This window comes from Podarcis liolepis (assembly GCF_965112155.1).
Source record: "Podarcis liolepis genome assembly, chromosome: 8".
In the NCBI taxonomy this organism is placed as follows: Eukaryota; Metazoa; Chordata; class Lepidosauria; order Squamata; family Lacertidae; genus Podarcis; species Podarcis liolepis.
The window spans coordinates 67,932,097-67,957,188 of NC_139560.1; the positions used below are offsets into that span (position 1 = coordinate 67,932,097).

At 44.2% G+C, this 25,092-nt stretch overlaps 1 protein-coding gene across 4 annotated transcripts in view; it reads left to right on the top strand.

The window, feature by feature from the left end:
- PIGN (phosphatidylinositol glycan anchor biosynthesis class N) overlaps positions 1-25,092 on the top strand; it is an 86,618-nt gene that overhangs the window by 26,540 nt on the left and 34,986 nt on the right. For all 4 annotated transcript variants that reach the window (XM_083519140.1, XM_083519137.1, XM_083519138.1 and 1 more), the window contains 10 exons: positions 552-611; positions 1,815-1,907; positions 3,826-3,881; positions 8,319-8,397; positions 9,799-9,978; positions 13,699-13,838; positions 15,011-15,110; positions 15,359-15,451; positions 16,182-16,273; positions 17,200-17,314. In XM_083519140.1, the coding sequence (XP_083375266.1) occupies positions 552-611; positions 1,815-1,907; positions 3,826-3,881; positions 8,319-8,397; positions 9,799-9,978; positions 13,699-13,838; positions 15,011-15,110; positions 15,359-15,451; positions 16,182-16,273; positions 17,200-17,314 (1,008 nt within the window). The remainder of the gene's footprint in view (positions 1-551; positions 612-1,814; positions 1,908-3,825; positions 3,882-8,318; positions 8,398-9,798; positions 9,979-13,698; positions 13,839-15,010; positions 15,111-15,358; positions 15,452-16,181; positions 16,274-17,199; positions 17,315-25,092) is intronic.

Consider the following 25,092-nt stretch of genomic DNA (forward strand, 5'->3'; position numbering starts at 1 on the left):
CTCCCTTCTGTGCTGACCTACATTTCAATTTTCCTAAAACCAGTAAAACGTGGACAGAATTATTTCGAAGACCTATAGTCAGCAGCAAGTTTTAAAGGACCTCACACTTTGTTTGCATCAAAATGGATTTTTCTACTTTGTAATTTTACAGCGGGATGCAGGTGGCACTGTAGGTTAAACCAAAGAGCCTAGGGCTTGCCGATCAGAAGGTCGGTGGTTCGAATCCCTGCGACGGGGTGAGCTCGGTCCCTGCTCCTGCTAACCAAGCAGTTCGAAAGAACATCAAAGTGCAAGTAGATAAGTAGGTACCGCTCTGGCGGGAAGGTAAACGGCGTTTCCGTGCACTGCTCTGGTTCGCCAGAAGCGGCTTAGTCATGCTGGCCACATGACCTGGAAGCTGTACGCCGGCTCCCTTGGCCAATAAAGCGAGATGAGCGCCGCAACCCCAGAGTCGTCCGCGACTGGACCTAATGGTCAGGGGTCCCTTTACCTTTACTAATTTTACAGCACTTCGCTTTGCAGCCTTAAACTGAGTGTATTTTTCTCCGCAGGCTGATATAGCACCGCTGATGGCTTCTCTTATTGGAGTCCCTTTCCCCCTGAACTCTGTGGTAAGATACATGCTAGTTGGTGGGTTTTTTCTTCTTCTCCTGGTTATGCAATTAGAATCCTTGAACCAACCTGTCAGGGAACTGCCATCAGCTCAGGAGCGAGAGGTGGAAGGGCAGTTGGGTTACAGGGAGCCTCCGTCTTCCTCCGCAGAGGAGGGAAGCCACGCCTCCAGTGGGGAAGGGATGCAGGGCTCGGAAGATGCAAGAGAGAGCCGCAACCCGAGCCTGAGCAGAAGTCGGTTTACGCGCAGAGAGGGGAGGCGTGGGATGGGGGTCAAAAGACTGCTCTGCTGGGGAAAGTTTAAGGACTGCCCACTCCCAGATTCTGCTAGCGACTAAGCAGACATGGAATTGAGATGTTCTGCACTGTGAATGTTTTGCACAGATAATAAAGCCTTGAAAAGACCAGTGGGGGTCTTGCCTGTTCGCTCTCGAGGAACCACGCCAGCACACATAACACAACCCTTGCAAGGAAAAATGGGGGGATAAATATTTTTAATAAATAAACTTATCATATCACCAGTAGCGGAGCCAGTGTGGTGTAGTGTTCTGGTGGTGTAGGGTTCGTGTCTCTGCTCCTCCACATGCAGCTGCTGGGTGACCTTGGGCCAGTCACACTTCTCTGAAGTCTCTTAGCCCCACTCACCTCACAGAGTGTTTGTTGTGGGGGAGGAAGGGAAAGGAGAATGTTAGCTGCTTTGAGACTCCTTTGGGTAGTGATAAAGTGGGATATCAAATCCAAACTCCTCTTCTTCTTCTTCATGCTCCGGCACCGGGGGGTGGAGAGCAGGCATGGGCATGGCTGGCATGCATCCTGGGGGCGTGGTGCACATCAGTTAAGCATGTTGCTCTCTTTTTTTGTGATGGGTCAGCACGATGTCAGTGGTGTGGGGTCATGGCCATGGGGCAGGGGAGAGACTGGTAGGTGAGATCCCGCTGCCATTCAGTATATAATGACTTGGTACTGTAGAGTAACAATTTCTCCTTCCCCACAGAAACTGCTTACATGTTTTTCTAGTCTTGGCTTCATCAAATCATCGAATTGTAGAGGGTCATCTAGTCCAACTTCTTGCAATGCAGGAATATGCAGCTGTCCCTTACGGGGACTGAACCTGCAATCTTGGTGTTATCAGCACCACACTCTTAACCAACTGAGCTATCCATAATGTGTCCATAAAACATGGGTTTTGGTGCCTTTTTCAGGGGAGTCTACCTCTGGAGTACCTGAACAACACCGCTCATTTTAAAGCAGAGAGTATGTTTACGAATGCTGCTCAGATTCTTGAACAATTTAAGGTAAATGAAATATTGCTCGAATGCAAACATTACACATCTGTCTAAATACATGTAGTGGAAAAATAACTTATAAAAGCAATTACAGTGGAGAGAGCGAGAACGTGCATTTAAATACTCAAGACTGCAATTTAAAACAATAAAATAATTATTCTAAGATGTTGAATTTATAAATAAGAAGCAGCAGCATCAAGTAATTTTAGTTTAAATTCCTGCATCTGTTTTTTTTACTGTAACAGCTTGATACTTTTCATTGACTTAAGGATAAATGTAAATATTTCACAATACTTGTGGTATTGTGTATAATACTGTATAATACTGTATTAGAATGAGGAGTTTAAGGGACAAACTCTGGCTAGCCAGTGTGAATTGTTGTCACTGAAAGCAATGCATTCTACCAGCGGGGTCAGATGGGTCCTGGAATTGAATTCCAATCTCGCTAATGACTATTGCTGGCAATCCTCAAAGTGTTCTGCTGGCACGGGTCCTATTCAAGCAACTGGGACTTGACTCGCCAGCATTTGCAGAGTTGGGGTTTGCATTTCCTCTTCAGCCGGGTTTGGAACATTCCCGTTACAATCTGGGCATACGGCTTCTGGTACATGCCAAAGAAAGCAGAAAAACCAAAAGTTCCCAAGCTCAAGCCATTCATCTGTTTCAGACCAAGAGACTAGCTCCCATAGGTGCCTGTCTGCTCTTTAAGGTCATTAAAAGAGGACCTCTTACGTGTCTGAAGTATGTTTCACTGCAACGAAGGAGGGGGCCTTCTTACAAAATGTGCCTAGATTTTGAAGCTCCTCCTGAACCCGGCTAACGTTGTGCACCCTCCTTGTTTGCTTGTTGGATTTCAACTTCTATCACCCTTGGCTGTTGGCCATGCTGACTAGGGTTGATGGGAGATGCGAGTCCACCAGTGTCTGTATCTAGTTTGTGGTGTGAATTTTAGCCTCACTGAATGTTTAGGAAACACAGGATATAGACAGATAGATAGGTAGATAGGTAGGTAGGTAAGTAGGTAGGTAGGTAGGTAGGTAGGTAGGTAGGTAGATAGATAGATGATAGATAGATAGATAGATGATAGATAGATAGATAGATAGATGATAGACAGTTGTACCTTGGAAGTCAAACGGAATCTGTTCTGGAAGTCCATTCGACTTCCAAAGCATTCGGAAACCAAAGCGCAGCTTCTGATTGGCTGGAGGAAGCTCCTGCAGCCTATAGGAAGCCGTGGAAGCCCTGTGAGATGTTCGGCTTCCAAAAGAATGTTCGAAAACTTGAACACTCACTTCCGGGTTTTGATCGTAAGGCACGACTCTCTCTCTCTCTCTGTGTGTATCTATCTGGATGAGAGTGGCTCACACAAGAATGGTCTGCTCCTGGACATCTATACTGAGGGGAAGGCATAAGTTGCTGCTCCTGGTTCTTATGCCTCTCTTTGGGTAAATTTTTGGACTATATTGCTCCTAGATGTCTTCACTCAAGGAGTCAGAACCAGGTATAACATGGAGTTTCTAGGACACCACCAGAGCAAATTTGGGTTTATCCATTATGGGAAAGAAAGCTGGTGTAGGTGTAACCTTAGTCGATCTCTTAAGAGACTTGTAGTGGTCCACTCAAAGGACCCTGAGGTACTGCTCACCGTGCCTCTCCTAACTCCTCCCTTCTCAAACCATATATATGAATCCTTCTCCCCCACTGGCTGTATTTAGGGCTGCACACTTACCTGGGAGTAAGCCTCACTGAACACTGAGGCTTGCGTCTGAGGAAACATGCTCAGACTGCATTTTAAAAAATAAAAATAAAAAAATCCTGTGTATGATAGATGCAGAAGGTTGGCATGCGACTCCATATTTTCCGTAATTCATTTCCTTAACAGTATACAGTACACTGCTTTTTGTTTAAACCTGTTGTTCTTTCTCAGATTAAGATGGCACAGAAGAAGAAAAGCACACTCTCATTCCTGTTTTCACCATTCAAGTAAGGGTGTCCTCAATGTTACTGTGTTTCCTTAAACACTTTTTAAAAAAATCTCTCTGCTTTTCTATCAAATACTGATGATAAAGGAATAACCGGACTGATAGGGATATTTACTGAGCTGCGTGGGATCAGTGCTTGGATTGAGAAAATGTAAACACTTAAAAGCAGAGCTAGGTGGGCCCAATATGATGTAAATAATTGTGACGTGGTGGGGTGTTGTGAGGATAAATATTTAGAGGAGGTCATGAATATCAGTGCCAGCTGCAGGCTTACCCCAGTTTACTCCTGATTTTATTACCAATTGCCATGGGGAGTAGGAGAAGATAGACCCAAGTTGTTGGCTCAGGAGGATGACTTGAGGAAGTGGACTATGATGCTCAGAAAGGGGAAAACTGAGCAAGCATAATACTCACTGCTCCTGTCTCTATCCCCCTCTAGAGATGGGAGATAAATTACAAAGGGACTGTGTAGCTGACATCTGCTTCCTATTTACCACAAACAATTTAATCCTGCTTTTTCCAAGTATTTTGCGACACCAGCCAATAAGACCATAAGAGCATAGTACAGACGTCGTCAATTAAAAACACTCTAAATTAAAAGAACCACAGAAATGGCTGAGTGCTACCAGGTCCCTGTTGGAAGAAGAGGGGTTTTGCGAACCTCTCTGAACATTTAATGACGTGATGTTCAGAAAGAAGGAAACCTGTGGCAGCAAATGACTCTTTGTTGTTTACTGTCCTAATATACTGCAAAGACATAACGGGCAGCAGTGTCTGTTGGCCAGACCTCAGTTGCTGAGTGGGCTTCTTAGAACATATTGCCATATCCATAGTAAAGCATATTCTAAAGAAGAATGACCGGAATTACAACTCGGAATGAGTGCTAAGAATTCTCATAACAGTTCCTTTAACTCCCTCTGAGAACTATGGTCCGCAGGACTTTTTGCGGAGAAGAAATAATTTATAAAGCATTTTTCCTTTGTAGTGAACATATTCCCTACAGTCAGCACTTTGAGCATCTCTCTGAATTTTAATAAAGGGGGGACAAGCTAAAATGTACAAAATAGCCCCCCCCCCCACATTCCTGGATACATTCCTAGTAGAGGAAGTGAAACTGTCATAGAAATCACATTCATAGAATCCTAGAGTTGGAAGGGACCCCGAGGATCATATAGTCTAGGATCTTTATTTATTTAATGTGTTATATGCTGGATCCTATTCCCCAAAGTCCCTCTGATCCCAAAGAGATGAACAAGTAGCCTGCAGACCACTATTAGAATGAAAGCAGCGACCGAGATATTTTTCTTACTGTTATTGCATGCAATGCTTATATCACAAGAGTGCTATGCATGCATTAGGTCAGCCAGCCTTACAATAACCTTGTAAGGTAAGGTAGATCAATATTTTTATCCTCGTGTTTCAGTGGAGCCAGGCTGAAAGTTTGTAGTGAATGGCTTGCCTCAGGCCATCATCATCTGTCTTGTCCAAGATAGGGATTGAATTTGGGAGCTTCTCTGGTTCAACTCTCTGTCTCTTAACCACTGCATTCCTCTAGGCCATGGGTAGGCAAACTAAGGCCCGGGGGCCGGATCTGGCACAATCACCTTGGGAATCAGCATGTTTTTACATGAGTAGAATGTGTCCTTTTACAGCCTTTTTTTTTCATTTATTTTATTTCACAAAATGTATACACTATTTGATTTTTAAAACAACAACAACCCCCAAAGTGGTTTACAAAAACACAAAAACCAATAGTATTATTGGTAAGAACAATTAAGATAGCTATTTAAGACATTCAAAATTATTATTATTATTATTATTATTATTATTATTATTATTATTATTATTTATTTATTTATTTATTTATTTATACCCCGCCCTCCCCAGCCAAAGCTGGGCTCAGGGCGGCTAACAAGCAATAATAAAAACAAGTTGAATGAATACAACTTAAAAACAAGATTAAAATACAACATTAAAACATTGAAACATTGAAACATTAAAATGGAGCCTCATCACAGGAGGAGAAAGGAAAAAAGGAAAACGAAAGAGGGGGAGGGAATCAAATTGACTCCAAGCCAAAGGCCAGGCAGAACAACTCTGTCTTACAGGCCGTGCGGAAAGAAATCAGATCCTGCAGGGCCCTGGTCTCATGAGACAGAGCGTTACACCAGGCTGGAGCCAGAGTTGAAAGGCCCTGGCTCTGGTTGAAGCTAATCTAACTTCCTTAGGGCCCGGGACCTCTAGGGTGTTGCTATTTATAGACCTTAAGGTCCTCGGTGGGGCATACCGGGAGAGGCGGTCCCATAGGTACGAGGGTCCTAGGCCGTGAAGGGCTTTAAAGGTCAAAACCAGCACCTTAAATCTGACCCTCTACTCCACCAGGAGCCAGTGATTAAAAGATTAAAACCAGCAACAAACTAAAAACTACAACACTGTACACATGTGCACCTGTTTCACTGGAACAGCTTTTTTTATTTTTATGCATGCTTGGCCTTTGCAACATGGAGAGTTTACTTTAAATTATTATTTGTGGCAATCTCCTGCTTCCCTCATTAAGCCCCGTTCACTCGAAAGTGTCTTGCATCACGTCTTTCAGACCTTGAGGCTAAAGTTGCTATTTCTAGTCCCTGCTGAATTCTTCTGACTCTGCTGCAATGTTGGCCAGAGGAGTTGCTGTGGATCACATTTTTTCCTCCCTCTGGCCTTTAATTGACCCTGACTCTTTAATTTATTTACATGCAAAATACATAAGTGTGCAAATTCTCTCTTCCCAGCCTTATAAAAAATAATCTGCTTTGTTGTCATGAGCGGCTTAGATATTTCATCTCACCAATTTATGCCCATTGAGAAACTTACTATTTTTTTAACAGTGGTACCTCAGGTTACATACGCTTCAGGTTACATACGCTTCAGGTTACAGACTCCGCTAACCCAGAAATAGTGCTTCAGGTTAAGAACTTTGCTTCAGGATGAGAACAGAAATCGTGCTCCAGCGGCAGCAGGAGGCACCATTAGCTAAAGTGGTGCTTCAGGTTAAGAACAGTTTCAGGTTAAGAACGGACCTCCGGAACGAATTAAGTATTTAACCCGAGGTACCACTGTACTTCTTTTAATGTGTGTGTTTTAAGTAAGGGGGTTAGAAACAAACTCGTGTATGGTAGCATGTGCTAAGCACAGATTTCCCCCTTTCAAATTGTTGGGTTTGTTTGCTTTTACTTGTTTTATAAGGTTTAGTGACATCCCACCCCACAGGAAGAAAGCCCTATCTGCAGAGATGGCCTCTTTCAAAAGAGCTATTCATCAATAACCAGACTGAACTCTTGTTATGGTTCTTCATTTTCATCACAGACTTGGTGTCTGAACTGTCAATTTCTCTTTTCTTTAGTGGGAGACATGAATGATGTGGTGGAAATATTAATTTTGTCATGTATATTCCCAGTGAGAGCTACTAGCATCCCCTAAGGGACAATTTACAAGCCTTTGCACAATTAGTGCTGATGTTTAGTTACATAATTAATTGTTCTTACACAGGAACGATGTTGTTTATATTCTTGTAACGAAACAGATTCCCCTCTACCCTCCCATTGTTGACGATAAGCCTCTACAGTTTTCGAGGCTATAATCTCAAGTCTCTTGGGCTTGCTCAGTATTACATCGGTGCAGTGATCTGTAAGATGCAGTGAACATCCATTCAAACCTCCCAGATTTTCATACTTGTTGTCTACATATACAGTGGTACCTCTACTTATGTTCACCTCTGGTTACGTATCCTTTGGGATATGTACGTGGCAAACCCGGAAGTATTTTTACGGGTTTCGCCCAGCTCATGCGCAGAAGTGCTTAACCACACCACACGCATGTGCAGAAGTGGTCCCTCTGGTTGCGGAAACCTCAGGATCCAACCAGAGCTCCGGAACAGATCCCATCCACAACCGGCGGTACCACTGTGCAGATGAGTATTGCGGATTCAGAAGCTTCCCAATTATTAAGTTTTCCTCCGCCAGCCGACCTGAATAAAAAGAAGATGAAGCTGTTCTTCTCTAACACCCTTTCTAATATATCCTTAACATTGCATAACTTGCTGCTTTCTTTAGTGGATCCCCTCAGGTTCCATGGTTTTCTCCAGACGCAATAAATCTCCTTGCGTTCTGTGGTGCTAACCTAAAAACTCTCCAGGGAAAATACAGCATTTTATTTTTTAAGTTTGCACTGGTCCCTTGTAGACATGCTTTTAAGCAAGATGGCAATCTATCGATGAGGGAATTTTGTGTGTGTGTGTCTTTTTTTTAAAAAAAAGTAACAATCGCAGCTTTTATAGAGCAAAACAGATAGAACACAATACAGTATTGCAAGAAGTTTGCCTGCTTATTCTTCCAGCCTCAAAAGAGAAATAGAACTGAGACTAAAATAAAATAAAATTCCTCTCTCTTGTGCATAGATCTCTTTCTGAATCGGAACAGATTGACATTCTTAGAAAAGCAAGGACTTCTATTCATCATGGGAAATACGAGGAAGCGGTAAGTGAACAGAAACAGTCCCTTCCATCTTCCCTTAGTCTTCTGTGTAGAATTTTAGCGAACTGTTAAAGAGATGGGGAACCGATTTTCAAACTGAGGGCCACATTTCCTGCTGAGTAAACCTCTGAAGGGGACACGGGAGACGCTGTGGGTTAAACCACAGAGCCTAGGACTTGCTGATCAGAAGGTTGGTGGTTCGAATCCCCGCAACGGGGTGAGCTCCCGTTGCTCGGTCCCTGCTCCTGCCAACCTAGCAGTTCAAAAGCACGTCAAAGTGCAAGTAGATAAATAGGTACTGCTCCGGCAGGAAGGTAAACGGCGTTTCCGTGCGCTGCTCTGGTTTGCCAGAAGCGGCTTAGTCATGCTGGCCACATGACCGGGAAGCTGTACATCAGATTCCTTGGCCAATAAAGCGAGATGAGCGCCGCAACCCCAGAGTCGGTCACGACTGGACCTAATGGTCAGGGGTCCCTTTACTTTTACCTTTAAACTTCTGAGGGCAACTTGCTGGTGGCAAGGCAGCGACAGATGCAAGAGTGGCCCCTTTTTAAAAACCTTTTTTTAATACAATAGGCCAGTTTCTTCACATGTCCCGCTATATTTTCCATCCATACAAGCAAGACGTGTCATCGGAGTCCAAGGACACGTTCTAGCCGGGCAAAAACAGTCAAGTGGGGTCCAAAGCAGGGCTGGTGAGGGGAGAAGGGGTGTGGCTAGGGAGACATTGTGCCCTTTGGAGAGTCCCAAGGGTCAGATAGAAATGTCTAGACTAGAGGGTCAAATTTGACCTATGGGGCCTGAGGCTCCCCCTCCCCACCTTATCTGGGCCTTCCTTCCTCCCCCTATTGCTATCTAGTGGTAGAATGTTTACATGTGATGTAACAGGGACACGGGTGGCGCTGTGGTCTAAACCACCGAGCCTCTTGGGCTTGCCGATCAGCAGGTCAGTGGTTTGAATCCCCACAATGGGGTGAGCTCCCATTACTCTGTCCCAACTCCTGCCAACCTGGCAGTTCAAAAGCATACCAATGCAAGTAGATAAAAAGGTACTGCTGCGGCGTAAAGGTAAACACCGTGCACTCTGGTTTCTATCACAGTGTTTTGTTGCGCCAGAAGTGGTTTAGTCATGCTGGCCACATGACCCGGAAAAATGTCTGTGGACAAACGCCAGCTCCCTTGGCCTGAAATGAGAGGAGCGCCGCAACCCCATAGTCTCCTTTGACTGAACCTAACTGTCCAGGAGTCCTTTACCTTTTACATTTGATGTTTACATTTTATTTTTCAATTCATTTCTAAGTTTCATCGCTGGTAGTTGGGTTTGTCTGTGAAAGTTGGGTTTGAGCCCAGTTGTGAGTCAGTCTTGAGAGCAATAGGGTTATAAAGGTTGTTTCCTTTCTATAGGTTTCTCTTTGCAGCAAGCTGATTCGCCTTGCCTTGGAAGGACTCTCATATTATCACACGTACGACAGGTTTTTCCTGGGTTTCAGTGTCACCATGGGTTTCGTGGGTTGGACACTTTATGTCATTTTGATTATTACAAAGATGCATACTGATCTGACGAGGAGTATCGCGAATAAAGAGGTAAGTTCATCTCTGCCACTTCTGGGGTCTGCCTGCATCATCATCATCATCATCATCATCATAATTTATTACTTATACCCCGCCCATCTGGCCGGGCCTCTCCAGCCACTCTGGGCGGCTTCCAACAGGACATTAAAAACACAATAAAACATCAAACATTAAGAACTTCCCTAAACAGGGCTGCCTTCAGATGTCTTCTAAAAGTCAGCTAGTTGTTTATTTCCTTGACATCTGGTGGGAGGGCGTTCCACAGGGCGGGCACCACTACCAAGAAGGCCCTCTGCCTGGCTCCCTGCTTCTTGCAGTGAGGGAATTGCCAGAAGGCCCTCAGAGCTGGACCTCAGTGTCTGGGCTGAACGATGGGCATGGAGACACCCCTTCGGGTATACTGGGCTGAGGCTGTTTATGGCAGTTTCTGTAGCAAGTTAGCTCAGTTTCTGGCTTGGCAGGCCTACACAGGTACTGTTATTTATTACATTTATATCTTGCACTTTCACCCGAGTAGAGCTGAGAGTGGCAGGGAAAAAAAGTGTCAAGGGGGGGGAGCCTTTAAAACAGTGCCAGATCAACCAGTGCTTTTCCAGCATTTATTCATCTGCAAGAAATGTTAAACCAAGGTTAAGGAGAAGGGGGCTACCTCTTTCTCATACATCTGACACAAAAATAATCCTATGACACGTTTCCTGGTATCTCATGCGTCTATTTAAATAGGAAGGAAAAAAGGTTTTCTCTGACAAGTGCTCAAACACATATGCACAGTTGAAAAGATGAACTGAGAGCAAAGACGTTATGCTGTGGAAAAATTAAACCTCTGAAAACCTTTCATTGTGAAAGGATTTGCTTTGTTTGGTGACACGAATGAAGATCGCTGTTTTCTTAGCATTTCTTAGCATAAATTCATGTGAGCAGAGCCTTGACCTTTTGCAAAGTACAGTGTAAGATGATATAAGCTGGGCTGATTAATTATTCTAAATAATTCAAAGAATACTTAGAGACAAAATGTTTCATATCTTGTGTTTGGTCTCAAATATCCTCTCCCCGTACGATTCTGAAGAATATTTAAAGATGTAATTTTAGAGCTCTGAATTTCCGGAGGTGTTTGAGAGTATTACATATTACATCTCTAAATATTTTTAAGCATCTGAGAGCAAATTGTTTAAAATGTTCGAATTGCTTTTTAAACAATGGGGTTCGTATCCCTTGGAGCTCACAAGAGCAAATTGGATTTTTTTAAAAAAGGTGCCATCCCACTTCTCACTACTTGTAATTATATCCGATCTTTCTTTCAAAGAACTCGAGGTAGAATATGTGGCTTCCCTGTTTTTATCCTCACAACAGCCCTATTAGATAGGTTAGGCTAAGATGTGGTCATTGGCCAAAGATCACCTCGTGCACTTTATGGAATGAATGGGAGATTCGAACTGCGGTCTCCCCAGTCTTCGCCTGACACTCTAACCACCAAGCTACACTGATTCCTTAGAATATGTGTATGCCTTCATTTCCCCACAGATGAATCCTGGTAGGGTTTATATTCCGGGATGTATATGGATGCAATTTCACAAACAAGTGTCTTATTTTTTTTAATCTGCATTGTTCGGCAGGGGGAATAATATGTACATATATAGGAAATTTCCTAGGACAGGCATAGGCAAACTCAGCCCTCCAGATGTTTTTGGGACTACAACTCCCATCATCCCTGACCACTGGTCCTGTTAGCTAGGGATGATGGGAGTTGTAGTCCCAAAACATCTGGAGGGCCGAGTTTGCCTATGCCTGCCTAGGATAACATTAGAGATAGTAAAAGGTAGACGTTGGATTTTTCTGTGCTCTTTCCTCATATATATTGTGCCTGTTTGTATCTGTCTAGCATTGTTTTTCAAATCAGCATAAGAAATTCCCATATTATTGGTATATACAGTCATACCTGGGTTGTCGAACTTCCTGGAACTTGGACGTTTTGGCTCCCGAATGCCGCAACCCGGAAGTGATTGTTTGGGTTTGCAGGTGTTCTTTTGGAACCCAAATGTCTGACGGGGCTTCCGCAGCTTCTGATTGGCTGCAGGAACTTCCTACAGCCGATCAGAAGCCGCAATTTGGTTTTCGAACATTTTGGAAGTCGAATTGACTTCTGGAACGGATTCCATTCAACTTCCAAGGTACGACTGTATTCTCATTTAGGCAGATTTGAATCTTCAGTGATATAAATCCTTGCTGGAAGAAATGTTTTTTAGAAACCTGAGTTTCCTTAAAGTTATTTTCACAGATGCTGTTTTTGTGATTTGTGGAATGTTTTGATTTACAAGTGCACTGCCAGAATAACTACTAAAAATTAATTTGTTCAAAGAGAAGGAATTCATTCTCTCTCTCCCCCCCCCCCAAACTCCCTCTCTCTGATCATGATCCCGCAAAGCTGTATATTTGGTCTGTCCCATGAATTTTGTCGAGCAAAGTGTATATGTCAGATAGATGCATGCTTCTTCTACAGAAATGATCAGGGTAGGCCTTTCAGAGAGCAGAGCTCCGTGTGCACAATACACAGTACTCTTGCTCCTCTAAAGATGGAACTAGACATTGCAAGACAAGAACACTTCTGAAAATGGCAATCTTATATAGAGTTCGCCTCCTCCGTAGGGTATATAAGTGAAACTTGGCAGTGTCGCTTTGTTATCACAGTGGATTGTAACACTGATTGGAAAGCATAGCTAGGCAGATTAGCCTGTGAGCAAGCTGTGTGCTGATGCATGTAGCTCAAGTCTTCCTCGCTTGGCTCCTGCCTTCCTTGAGCAGCAAAACAAAACCACAAGTTGCGGCCTGCTTAGCAATTACATCTGAACCAAAACCTGTGGTCTGCTTCTTCTCAACAAACCTCGAGCAGGAAGCCGAGGTTTGTTTTTCTGCTGTAGGAAGGTCAGGAGCAAAGCACAGGGTGCTTGAGCTGTGTACACGAGTACACAGTGTGTTCACAGAATAATTTCCCTCACTATGCTTTGAGGCAAGAGTTTACAACTGAACGTGGCAACTGTTTCCCCCGATTCTGTTCTGTATCGTCAGTGGTTGCTGATGATGCAGGAGAAGTGGCTTGGAGATGTCAGGACACAATGGCATTTCATTTCATTATGTGTTACAGGGTTGGCTAATTCAACATGGACCCCCCCCCCCTTTATTATAGTATCTAGTTCCAACCTGGGACGTGGGTTAAACCACGGAGCCTAGGACTTGCCGATCAGAAGGTTGGCGGTTTGAATCCCCGCGACAGGGTGAGCTCCCATTGCTCGGTCCCTGCTCCTGCCAACCTAGTAGTTCGAAAGCACATCAAAATGCATGTAGATAAATAGGTACCACTCCGGCGGGAAGGTAAATGGCGTTTCCGTGCGCTGCTCTGGTTTGCCAGAAGTGGCTTAGTCATGTGGCCACATGACCCGGAAGCTGTATGTCGGCTCCCTCGGCCAATAAAGTGAGATTAGTGCCGCAACCCCAGAGTTGGTCATGACTGGACCTAATGGTCAGGGGCCCCTTTACCTTTTTAGTTCCATCCTAAGAACTTTTCGATTTGGGCTTTCTGTAAACTAATCCGCTTGTCAACAGCTTGTTGAAATTTTGCTTTGTCTGCCTTGCATTGCAAAAGCTGGCAAACAGTTTGCAGTAGTTTAATCTGAAACATTAAAATAAAATATTTGCAATGTTAAAGTAATATTTTACAAGTATCTGTTTTATTTTCAGGGAGACGGTTGTCTTTTCCAGTATACGTTTCTCGCTGTCGGGGTATTAATCGCCATTTTCCTGCTCATTCAAAGCTTGCCTTGGACTTATTACATATATTGTCTGTTACCAGTCCCGATATGGTATGCAGTTTTGAAAGAGTAAGTTTTTAAAAAGGAGGGGTGGGAGGTAGGGAATCTGTATGGCTGCATTTGAAGTTGATCAAGAGGAAGCAAAAAGGCAAAGAAAGCTTTGGAACTGATGAGTAATACCTTCTAAAGTGGCCTGATATCTATTTATTTATTTCAAGTATAATTCTGCTCCTAAGAAATATTGCAAAATGATGTACCAAGGAAATCAAACAACAAGATTAAATCATATGGCATATAAAGCAAAGGGAGGGGAAAAACAGATAAAACATCAGAACTCGTGTGATACAACTTTCAGTCATACAGTACCCACCCAAATTCTACATTCACTAAAGCTTTCAATCACTTCAAGTTAATGCACACTAGCAAGTCCGTAGTCCCTCACTCTCAACTTGAAAACCTGCGCAGGGAAAGTTAAAATCTTGCAATATTCATGTACCATCCACACAAAAATAAAAGCGTGATTATGCTACTGATGAGCAAGTGTTTTCAGTATGGCAGAAAGGTAGTTGAATAACACGATCCCCTACTTTCTGAGCAGCAAATTATCTGATGTGTGCTTTTTAAATTTTTGATTGGGTAAATTGTTCTGTAGACTCTATGCAATAAAATTTCATTGGCATTGATATTTATGGTTGTTTTTTGTCTGTGGCTCCTGCTGTGCAGTGAACCACATTCTGTAGGCTAGTACAATATGTATTGATTGCGGAAAGAGTAGCAGTTCATTGTCAGAAGTGCCAACATTTCGTTTCGTTTGGTATTCCGCCTTCGTGGAATAGTTGAGGGAAAGGGCAAACTGGGCATTTGAACTATGTGTAGCGGGAGAGGATGAAGGAAGTGTTGTGTCTGGACTCTGAGTGAGGGATAGGAAAGTCTGCAGAATTTAATTCTGCTCTTTAGCTACTGAAGGCACCCCTCTGATCCAGGCAACATATGATGTCTTTCGTCTTTCTAAGTTCACTGCCTTGTAAACTGATGTATACGAAACAGAAACTTGTGCCACACAAAATTTGAAAGTAGATAATTAAAGTCATGTCGGTAAATAGTTATTCTCTCGTTTCGTGCTGCACTGGAAACTGCTGTTTCCAGTTCATAGGCATTGAGGGTCCTTGTTAGGTGACAATCTTTATGTACTTCCTGATCTGATAAAAATAATAATTGCCTAATGTAATCTTTTCAAACAGATACCCAGTTATTCAGAGACTAGTGGCGTCTTTCGTGAACTTTCAGCCAGCTCAGCTTGCTGGATTCTTACTCATTTGCATCCTGGGAATTGAAATATTAGTAAGTGATACACCTAATTATTGATTTCATTAATTGGCTTCCTTTACTTCATTGGAAACCTTTTTTAAAAAAATAAATAAATCATACATTTAAACTATAATGAAAAGGATGAATAAAGGAAATGTTTTGAGAAATTAAAACTGGGCTAAGAAGATATTATTTGGGATATTATTTGTTTGAGGAGAATGTCAGTCTTGCTAACATGTCTGTATTTCTCTCCTCTACCTCCATTCCATTTCTAAATCTAGGTTTTCTCATTTTTCTATCGCTCCTCCCTCAGTTTTGGCCTGATTATCTTTTCCATGTGGCCATTGGTTACTCAGCAGTGGAACCAAGCAAAGGTATTTAATGTGCAGAGAGATTCTGATTCTTTTACTAATTTAAGATATTTTTACCCCACTCTTCAGCCGAAAAGCATCCCAGGGTGGCTTATAGATCCAAAAAACGAGAGACTGTCCTTTCCCTCAGGCTTGCAATCGAAAAGCCATGATCCAAAAGTGGTGGGGAAAATGAGGATGGAGGTGGTGGGGGTGGGGAGAATGAGGATGGAGAAAAACAAGCAATTTCAGGCACCAATTCTTAAAAGTTGCGCAATTCTCATAGCAGCCAGCTGGTCATTACACAAAATCCATGTGGCTCCTAAGTCCCTTTCTGCTTTAATGTCACAGAGCTTTAAGTATGTTCTTGAGAATGGGGTTGAAAGGCTTCTCTAATTTCAAGTTTAAGGTGCTGGTTTTAACCTTTAAAGCCCTATACGGCCTAGGACCCTCGTACCTACGGGACCACCTCTCCTGGTATGTCCCACGGAGGACCTTATGGTCTTCAAACAAAAACATCTTGGAGGTCCCAGGCCACCGAGAAACATTTAAGAGTGCGAAGGATAACTCTTAAATGACATGTGAGGCAGAAGGTTGCATTTGGTGCAGGCATGTTTTTATTGAGGATTCGGAGACTTCCAAATGGCAATTTTGACATGACCTCACCTGAACCTTGCTGTTTCCACTTCGTATTTCAGTTCCCGTAATTAGTTTTATTCGCACATTTATTTGGTGTTTCTTTTCATTGCTGTAGACCATCGTGCTAAGCTGGATTCTGTCGTGTTTGCTTCTGGCAGTCTTCCCCTTGATGCCTGTTGTAGGAAGAAAGCCAAGTTTCTCTCTAGTGTAAGAGTACAAATAAAATTATTCCAAGCCTCCTTTGGCATGCACAGATTTCGTTTTCATTGGGCGGGGATTATGTTATTGAAAGCGTATCACCACTATTGTTGAATTCCAGAATTTAAATAAGGTAATTGTGGAGGAAATGCATGGGTTTTTTGTTTTTCCCAATGAGGTTTGTTATTGAAAACTTCATTTTTGGAGCCCTGCTCTCCTCTTTGCTGGAGAAAGGCATCCTAGAGTGGTTTCTCTCTATAAATGTATCCTTCCTTGGGGGAAATCCTATCCTCGTTTCAGTCTTCTTTCAGAATAGAGTTAGATATTTCTAATAGCTCCTACTAGTTGTAGAGCTATGAGCTCTATGGAGACCTTTCCTCCTTTCTCTGCTTCCCTGCCATGAAGAGGGAAAGCCACTGAAACAACATTGTTGGGGACTGCCTTCTGGGTCCTGGGAGCAGAGGCGAAGAACAGAAGTTAGAGGCCTGCAGTCACAGTATTGGTGACATGATTTGCAGGCTCTTCTCTGCAAACAGAGGGACCGAAGGGCCCGCAAGTGGACTTGGGACCTGGTAGTGTTAGGAGATGCAGTCATTCACTGAGAAAGGAACCAATGTTTATACAACTTCCTTGCTTAGTTACTGGAAGGCAATTCTTCCTCTGTAAATTACCAAGTTAGTGGCTTTTTAAATTTTTGGCACAATACGGGAAATTGTGAAGTTATGGTGAAACAGAGTCTTGTGAAAGGGAAGGAGGACATAGTCAAAACGTCTTGACTCTGTCTTCCTCCTAGTTCCCAAAAGCTTAAATTAATGTTTTATGTATGTTGTGTAGTTGCCCTTCAGTAACATGATTTCAACTTCATGAAAATAATTCCTAAAGCTATATATTCTTTAAAAAAACACACAACCTCACAAATGTCTTATATTTCATAGAACCACAGCAGGGTTGCTGATTCTGTTGCTGGCTTCATCTTACCTGGTGACATGCCTCTGGAAACAGAAAAAGAAACACATGCCTTGTAAAGAACTCACAATATACCTCTTTCAGGTCAGTGACTTCTGTAAACATGAATTATTGAGAAGTGTAGCTTTCATTTATGCAGTCAATATTAAAAAAAATTCAGTTCTGCCTATTCTTCTGGGTCAGCTTACTTTTTACCACAAGTTTCCCCACTGATTTGATATTTCTTAAGGCACTTGTAATGATTGGCCACAACGCAGCACCTCCAAGGAGCAAGCAGAGCTCCAAATGTGTTTCTCTAATCTGTTGTGAATGCTAGAACGCTCCATGTTTACAAAGGAGGATCTCTGTGTAACCGATTCATTTTGGAAACTTGCTGTTGAGTCAAGGGAGCCTGCATCACGACAAACCATGAATTCGCATTTTTGGTCCATTTCTCTGCTACACCCAAACCATGATCTCCTAGTCTGCATTTAACACTAGGTCAGCGGTTGTGGTTTGTTCCCTCTGTGTGCTATTAATAGGTGGAATAGTCCACATATATAGGAACCAACCCATGCATGGGTCTGACAGTATCTTGCACGTGCTTTTGTGATAGTCTGATGGCTGATTGCCATCCTTCTCCTCGGGGTTTTGTAAAAATGTTTCAAAGCTGTGTGGAACAGCTGTTCAGCTCGTTGTGACCGTGTGGGTAAAAGTGGCTTTTAAACCTACCGTATTTTTCGCTCTATAGGACGCACTTCCCCCCCTCCAAAAATTAAGGGGAAATGTGTGTGCATCCTATGGAGCGAATGCAGGCTCCTTGGCTTCAGCGATAGCAACACGAAGCCTCCGAAGCGCAGAGGGAGCGCTCCCTCCGCGCTCCGGAGGCTACGCGTTGCTTTCGTTGAAGCCTGGAGAGCGGGAACTCTTGCTGCGCTCCGAAGGCTTCAGGTTCCTTTTGCCGAAGCCGGGAGAGCAAGACTCTCCTGGCTTCAGCAGAGAGGGAGAGCTGCGCAGCACCCCTTCAGCCAAGCGGGAGGAGAAATGGAAGGGGCTCTGTTTCTCCTGCCGCTTCGCTGAAGGGGCGCTGAGCAGAGATGGGGAGAATTTTTTTTTCTTGTTCTCCCCCTCTAAAACAAGGTGCGTCCTCAGGTTGGGTGCGTCCTATAGAGTGAAAATATGGTAATAATAAAAAAACTCTAGGAAGCGTCTTTAGATTATTACGTGCAGCCCTTTCCTGGGCAATTGTACAGAGAAGCAAAACAGTTCTGGTGCCGCTGCAGAAGGAAGCCAGGGATCTTAACTTCTGGAGCAGGAGATGCAGCAGCAGTTGGACCTTCAAGCGTTCATGAAGGTGGAGTTAGGCATTTGTATTGGGGAGGTATCTTGAAGCTCACCAGGGGTGGGGGTGGTGCTGGAGGAACAGTCAGACCTTGCCGTGCCCCCATTTTAACTCGAATTGGCTCAGAATAAGCCTAATGGTTCTGTCAGGGAACTACCATCAGAGCCAAGAGTGGAGGTAAGGCTCCCCGATGATGCGGGAGAAGGGACCAGCAGAGGGAGAGAGAACACTTCCTTTGGGGAAGGAAATCAGAGTGACACCTGGGAGAAAGGGGAGCAGGGAAGGACCTCGGAGAGAGGGCTCCAGGACTCTTCCACAGAGACCAGCGGGGAGAGTCCAGGACCTCCGCTGGCCACGCCCACTCTGCGCAGAAGACTTCCTCGCAGGGAGTCTAGGCGGAGACTTGGTGTCAAGGAGTTTTTATGTTGGAAGAAGTTCAGGAAACGCCCACTGACGGATTCTGCCAGCGACTGACACAGCCACGGATAAAGGGCTGTCCAGCCAGGGAAAGGTTTAGCCAGGGAACGTTGCCTGGAGCATCAGCAACCTTTACGCACAAGCAACCCCCAATTCCCTTTACAGGTTCCATGATTTTGGGGTGCGGGTAAATTGGTTTCCTTTACTATTACTTACCTGGGATATATTTCAAAGCCGCATTGAAAATGCTTGTCGGAGGGACGCGCAAACAAAACTTTTCAAAGTTACTCGCACAGATCATAAATAAAACCAATGCAGTCCTCTTTCCTTTCACCAATTTTTCTCGTGTCTGCTCGTTTTGTAAAAAACTTAAAATATTTCCTCTTTGTCCTTCGTGCCAAGAATTCAGGACAAAGATGGTTGTGCAGGGCTGGCACTGGGGGCGTTGGGGGGGGAGATAAAGAACATCCTTGGCTTATGGCCCCAAACCACTTTGTCAAAATAGGTTAAGCTTCATCATTATATAGAGAGTATATTTTCTGAGTATCTGTTGTGTGTTATGAAACCAGGTCATTTCAGAATGTAAACCTACTGTTTTTGCTTAGGCATGAGATGCCATTGAAACTTCCTCCGTGAGAATATACACATATCCACTCTTTCTCTTAAAGTTCTTTTTTTCTTTTCTTAGTAGACTCAAAGAACTCCCCTCTTATGTATTAAGTATGCGCGACCTCTAAAATGTAAAAGAAGATACCCATAAAATTGTGCAAGCATGCTGGGGAATAGAGGAGAAACTGTCCCACTAATATATCAGGCCCTATCCACTGTAGATCTATGAATTCTGTACAACCCAGTGTTACACACTGGGACACTCTTTTTCTCGTCATGCCGATAGGCTCAGCCCACTTTGCAGTGATATGAGAGAGGGCCTTTTCTGCTGTGGTGCCTCGACTGTGAAATTCCCTCTCCCTGAAGGTGTGGATGGGATAAATTAGTTGATACTGTTGTTTCCCCTGCCCCCTGTGCTGCTGTAATTTTTAAATGGTTGGTTTTCTATTGTGTTTTATTACTTTATACTGAATGTAGCATGTTGGAAACTGGCCTGAGTTCACTGTGCGAAGAAGGATGCTCTAGAAATCCGATAAATAAATAGCAAAACACCAAAATTCTCAGCATCAGTATGCCTGCCATCCTGCACTTATCTGGAATTAAGTGCCATTGAACGTGACGGTGCTTGTTTCTGACTGCACAGGCTCAATTTGTGAATTACACTGAGCTTTAGCAAAAGTTCAGCCAGACGAGATGCAAACTTTGGTGTTTAATTAAAAATGCAAACCATCTTGCAAAGAAAAATTAATATTTAAACTGCTAGCTTGAAGTAGAAACCCCATCAAAAAAAAGGAAGGGAGCACCCAGCCTCTGTTTGCTTATTTTCTCCCCCCCCTTTTTTTTACTTCTGCTAATCTGTCACATGCAGATATAAAAGCATTGTTATTTCCTGATTCACTTGCTGGAGTAAAGCGAGTCCTTCAGTTATCTTGATGTACTGGCAGAAAGCATCATCTCTTCTGCTCTGGAAAAAATCCCAGAGCTATACTTCCCTTTTATGACACCCATCTATAATATGAAAATAAGAAGACTGGCTTATACCTTAACACTGATGCTGTAAGATTACTGCGACAATGTGTGTGAAGCACTTAAGCACTTAGGAAAGGTGCTCTGTTAGAAATATTTAATTATTTCCAGTTGGAGATTATGCATAAATTGGAGCTACTGTCAACATATTTCCCATGAACTCTGTTAGAAAATTTTGAAGCGTGGCTCATCACAGGGTTGAAAATGTTCTAGTTCCAGTGGACTGCACATTAATTACAGTGGTGCCTCGCAAGACGAAATTAATTCGTTCCGCAAGTCTCTTCGTCTTGCGGTTTTTTCGTCTTGCGATGCACGGTTTCCCATAGGAATGCATTGAAAATCAATTAATGCGTTCCTAGGGAAACCGCCTTCAGACCAGGTCCGGGGACAGTCTGTCCCCGGACCTCTTCTGAAGGCTGGGGGGGGGACAAGGGCTTTTCTTCCCACCCCCAGCATTTTAAAAAACCCTGGGACAGCGGAGGACTTCTCCGCTGTCGGGGCGATCTTAAAATGCTGGCGGGCGGCATTTTAAAATCGCCCCGGACAGCGGAGGACTTCTCCGCTGTCCGGGGCGATTTAAAAGCCCCTGGGAAGGCAGGCAGGGGGACAAAGACTTTCGCCCCCTGTCCGCCTTCAGAAGGTGTCCCCGCCCCCCCTCCCCGCTTCGGAACAGCGTTCCGAAGTGGGGCGGCTGGGGCAGGTGTCCCCGCCCCCCTCCCCGCTTCGGAACAGCGTTCCGAAGTGGGGCGGCTGGGGCAGGTCTTCCCGCCCCCCCTCCCCGCTTCGGAACAGCATTCTGAAGTGGGGCGGCTGGGGCAGGTCTTCCCGCCCCCCTCCCCGCTTCGGAACAGCGTTCCGAAGTGGGGCGGCTGGGGCAGGTGTCCCCGCCCCCCCTCCCCGCTTCGGAACAGCGTTCCGAAGTGGGGCGGCTGGGGCAGGTGTTCCCGCCCCCCCCTTCGGAACAGCGTTTTAAAATGCTGGGGGTCGGGAGCGAAGCGCTGCCGACCCCCAGCATTTTAAAATCTCCCCGGGACACGGGGAGATTTTAAAATGCTGGGGGTCGGCAGCGCTTCGCTCCCGATCCCCAGCATTTTAAAACCTCCCCGGGACCCCCCGCTGCTTTCCCCGGAGTGCTTTTAAACGCGGGCGGCTGGGAAGGAATCCCTTGGACCCCCGCCGGACTTCAAAAGAGCTTCGGAAAGTCCGGCGGGGGGCCAAGGGATTCCCTCCCAGCCGCCCGCATTTAAAAGCACTCCGGGGAAAGCAGCGAAGTGCACTGCTTTCCCCGAGCGCTTCTAAATGCGGGCGGCGGTGAGGGAATCCCTTGGCCCCCCGCCGGACTTCAAAAGAGCTTCGGGAAGTCCGGCGGGGGGCCAAGGGATTCCCTCACCGCCGCCCACATTTAAAAGCACTCTGGGCAAAGCAGCGAAGTGCGCTGCTTTCCCCGAGCGCTTCTAAATGCGCTGCGCTTCCCCGCTGTCCCAGAGATTTCCCTATGGGCTTTCGTCTTGCGAAGCAAGCCCATAGGGAAATTCATTTTGCGAAGCACCTCCAAAACGGAAAACCCTTTCGTCTAGCGGGTTTTCCGTCTTGCGAGGCGTTCGTCTTGCGGGGTACCACTGTATTGCTACCTAGTGTACATGTAAAAAGAAAATATGCTGTAGGCTGGCTCTAATAGGTACTAAATATAATTTTTCAAAACATAGTAGTTCTCGGCAAGAGTTTAATTTCTCCCCAAAGCATGTTCTTCGTTGCCACTAGATGTCACTGTAAATGTGGTATTGATGGAAGAATTAAGGAGCTGAACTGATTAAGATAAAAAGCAAAAAGGATTGCAACCATGTAATTTGCCACAACCTTTTAATGAAAGTCACCTTTTTACTTTCTTTGAAATACTTCGCTTTATCCTTGTCCCCCCCCTCCCCCCGTTTTCCTCTCTCCTCGTGACCAGAATTTGCTCAGACTGATTTGGCATGCTGGCTTTGCCACAAAGCAAACCTCCAGGAATGAAAACAGTTCAAATGACGCCCACAAAGAATCCAAATAGGTTTCCAACCAAGCCATCTCCGGGGGAATTTTATTTGGCTACAGTAAATAAGGACCCTAAATTAGGAGTCAATAACTTCCTATAAGAGAATTGTGATTAAGTTGTATAACCTTTCAAAGGAAAGCAGTCCTACCCTCAGGATTAATGTTTGCAAATCCATCTTCAGTTTAGCTAATATAAACGGTGTTTAGCCTTATCTTTTTGCTGTTTGATGCATGCCTTGGCTAAATGCTAAACTGAGTCCATTGTAGTGTAAAGCCTCAGTCAAATTGGGGTCTGGCTTTGGCTAAATTATCTGGAAGTTCTCAGGTGCGAAGGCTCTCCTTATCCTGTTTTTTGCATTAAGAACCTTTAAAGAGCTCCCTCAGACGACAGAATGGTGCATGAGGTTAACACTCCCAAGGAATGAAGGAATATGATGAGCTGGGCAGCCATGACAGCAGGTTTTAGTTGTGAATGAGAAGGGAAGCTGCCTCTGATTATCTCCCCGTCAAGGCCATTTCACACACTGCTCAGTAGTAGCAAGCTATCAGGAATTTTTTACGTTATCGCTGCCAAACAAAATCAAGAGCTGCTTGAGGGGCACATGTATACTTGTGTGGCAGATACGCTTGTAAACGTTTATTCACTGTTTAAATGAACATTCAAAACATCTTGGGGCATAGGTGCCAACTGCTCCCTGGGTGCCTGAGCACCCACAAAATTCCCCATGTAGGAACCGGGCACCCACAGATTTTCGTGCCAGGCTTATGCACGCTGCATGGCACCCATGGCCCCCGGAACCCACTGTCGCGGGGCCAAGTTGGCACTCCTTTTTGGAATGTTCTAGAAACACCCCTATCTAGTATGTCATGTGCAAAGTGGTCCTACGTTTGCTGAAAGAAGTAAAAACATTTGTGAGCTGTTGACTTCCCTCCCCACAAACCCAAGGCAATTTAGTTAGCTTTGGTATTTGGAAACTGAAAAATTCAAATTCTGCAGAGATAGTTACGTCTAACTTAAACATTAATCCTATGCCATTTTCCTGGGTTCTTGAATGAGCTCGAAACACGACTACCAAGCCGTTTCTGTGAAGCCAAATAAATAGACATTTATTTAATTATTTGCATTAATCAGGCTGCACAAAATCATACTACTTCATATTCTATGGTTTGTTTCATTTTTTCACTCACAACACCTATGTCTCTTGAAGGGCTCTGCGAAGCTTCTCAAGTATATTCCTTCAGTAAGTAAGTAAGTAAGTAAGTAAGTAAGTGAGAACCCAATAAAATGGCAAACTTCTATGAGTTTTTTTGTTGTTGGTACCAACATAGAACGCAAATACTGTTGTAAGAACAGCCTTGATCAGCCTAAAACAGGACTGTTTTGGCTTCCACGCAGCATTCCCACCCAACCCTCAGTGTGTATAGTACATTTTCATAATGGAAAAGACAAATTTAATGTTGCTCTTTATGTTTGCAGAGCAAACAGATCCACCCCAGCTTCCATCTTTTTGTGCTGTTGCTGAATAAACATGTTTGGGAACAACTGAGTACAGATGCCTTCCAGGTTGGAATTACCTGGGTACATTTTTTGTGTTACATATTTAAATGTATCTAGCCTAGTAAACTCTTCATATTGACTTCTTCCTCTCCTTATCGGCTGTTATGGGTGAGGTCTGCCATGTAAGAAAAAGGCCTAGTGAAGCCTTCATTTTATTACTGGATTCTTCCAGCCTCCCTTCCCCGGTGCCTTTCAATATTTGCCTGTTCCCAAATATTAGCTGCTATTTTCTAAAACTAGATTTAACTGATTTCCTTCTGCTGTACTTGAGGGCGTTTATTGGGAATTCCTTATAATAAACAGCTCTGTTGCTGTGAAGATGGAACAAAAGAAAGCAAGCATGGTGGCTGCTGTTGTGTGCAACTTTTATAGAAATGAGCAAAATAGAAAATTGATTCAAAATATTTGGGAAGGGCTTTGTTGGCTGATGCTTGGTGACAACACAGACCCACCATCTGGAATTCCCTCCCTTGGGTAATTTGTGAGGAAGAGATCGTAATGGCCTTTAAATGCCTCTTGAAGACTTATACATTTACCCGAGCTTTCCTGGACTCTGACTCTTAGTTCTCTGTTGTGTACACTGCTCAGTTTTATTTGTACTCTATAGCTTATATTTACAGTGGTGCCTCCGGTTGCGGACGGGATCCATTCCGGAGCTCTGGTCGGATCCAGAGGTTTCCGCAACTGGAGGGACCACTTCTGTGCTAGCGCATGTGCGCTTCTGCGCATGTGCGCACGGCAAAACCTGGAAAAATACTTCCGGGTTTGCCACATACGTATCCTGAAGGATAGGCAACCGGAGGTGAACGTAAGTAGAGGTACCACTGTATTTTGTAACTTTTCTTTACTGCTTAACTGTAAATAAAATCTCTATGTGGATCTCCTCCCCTGCAAATAAAT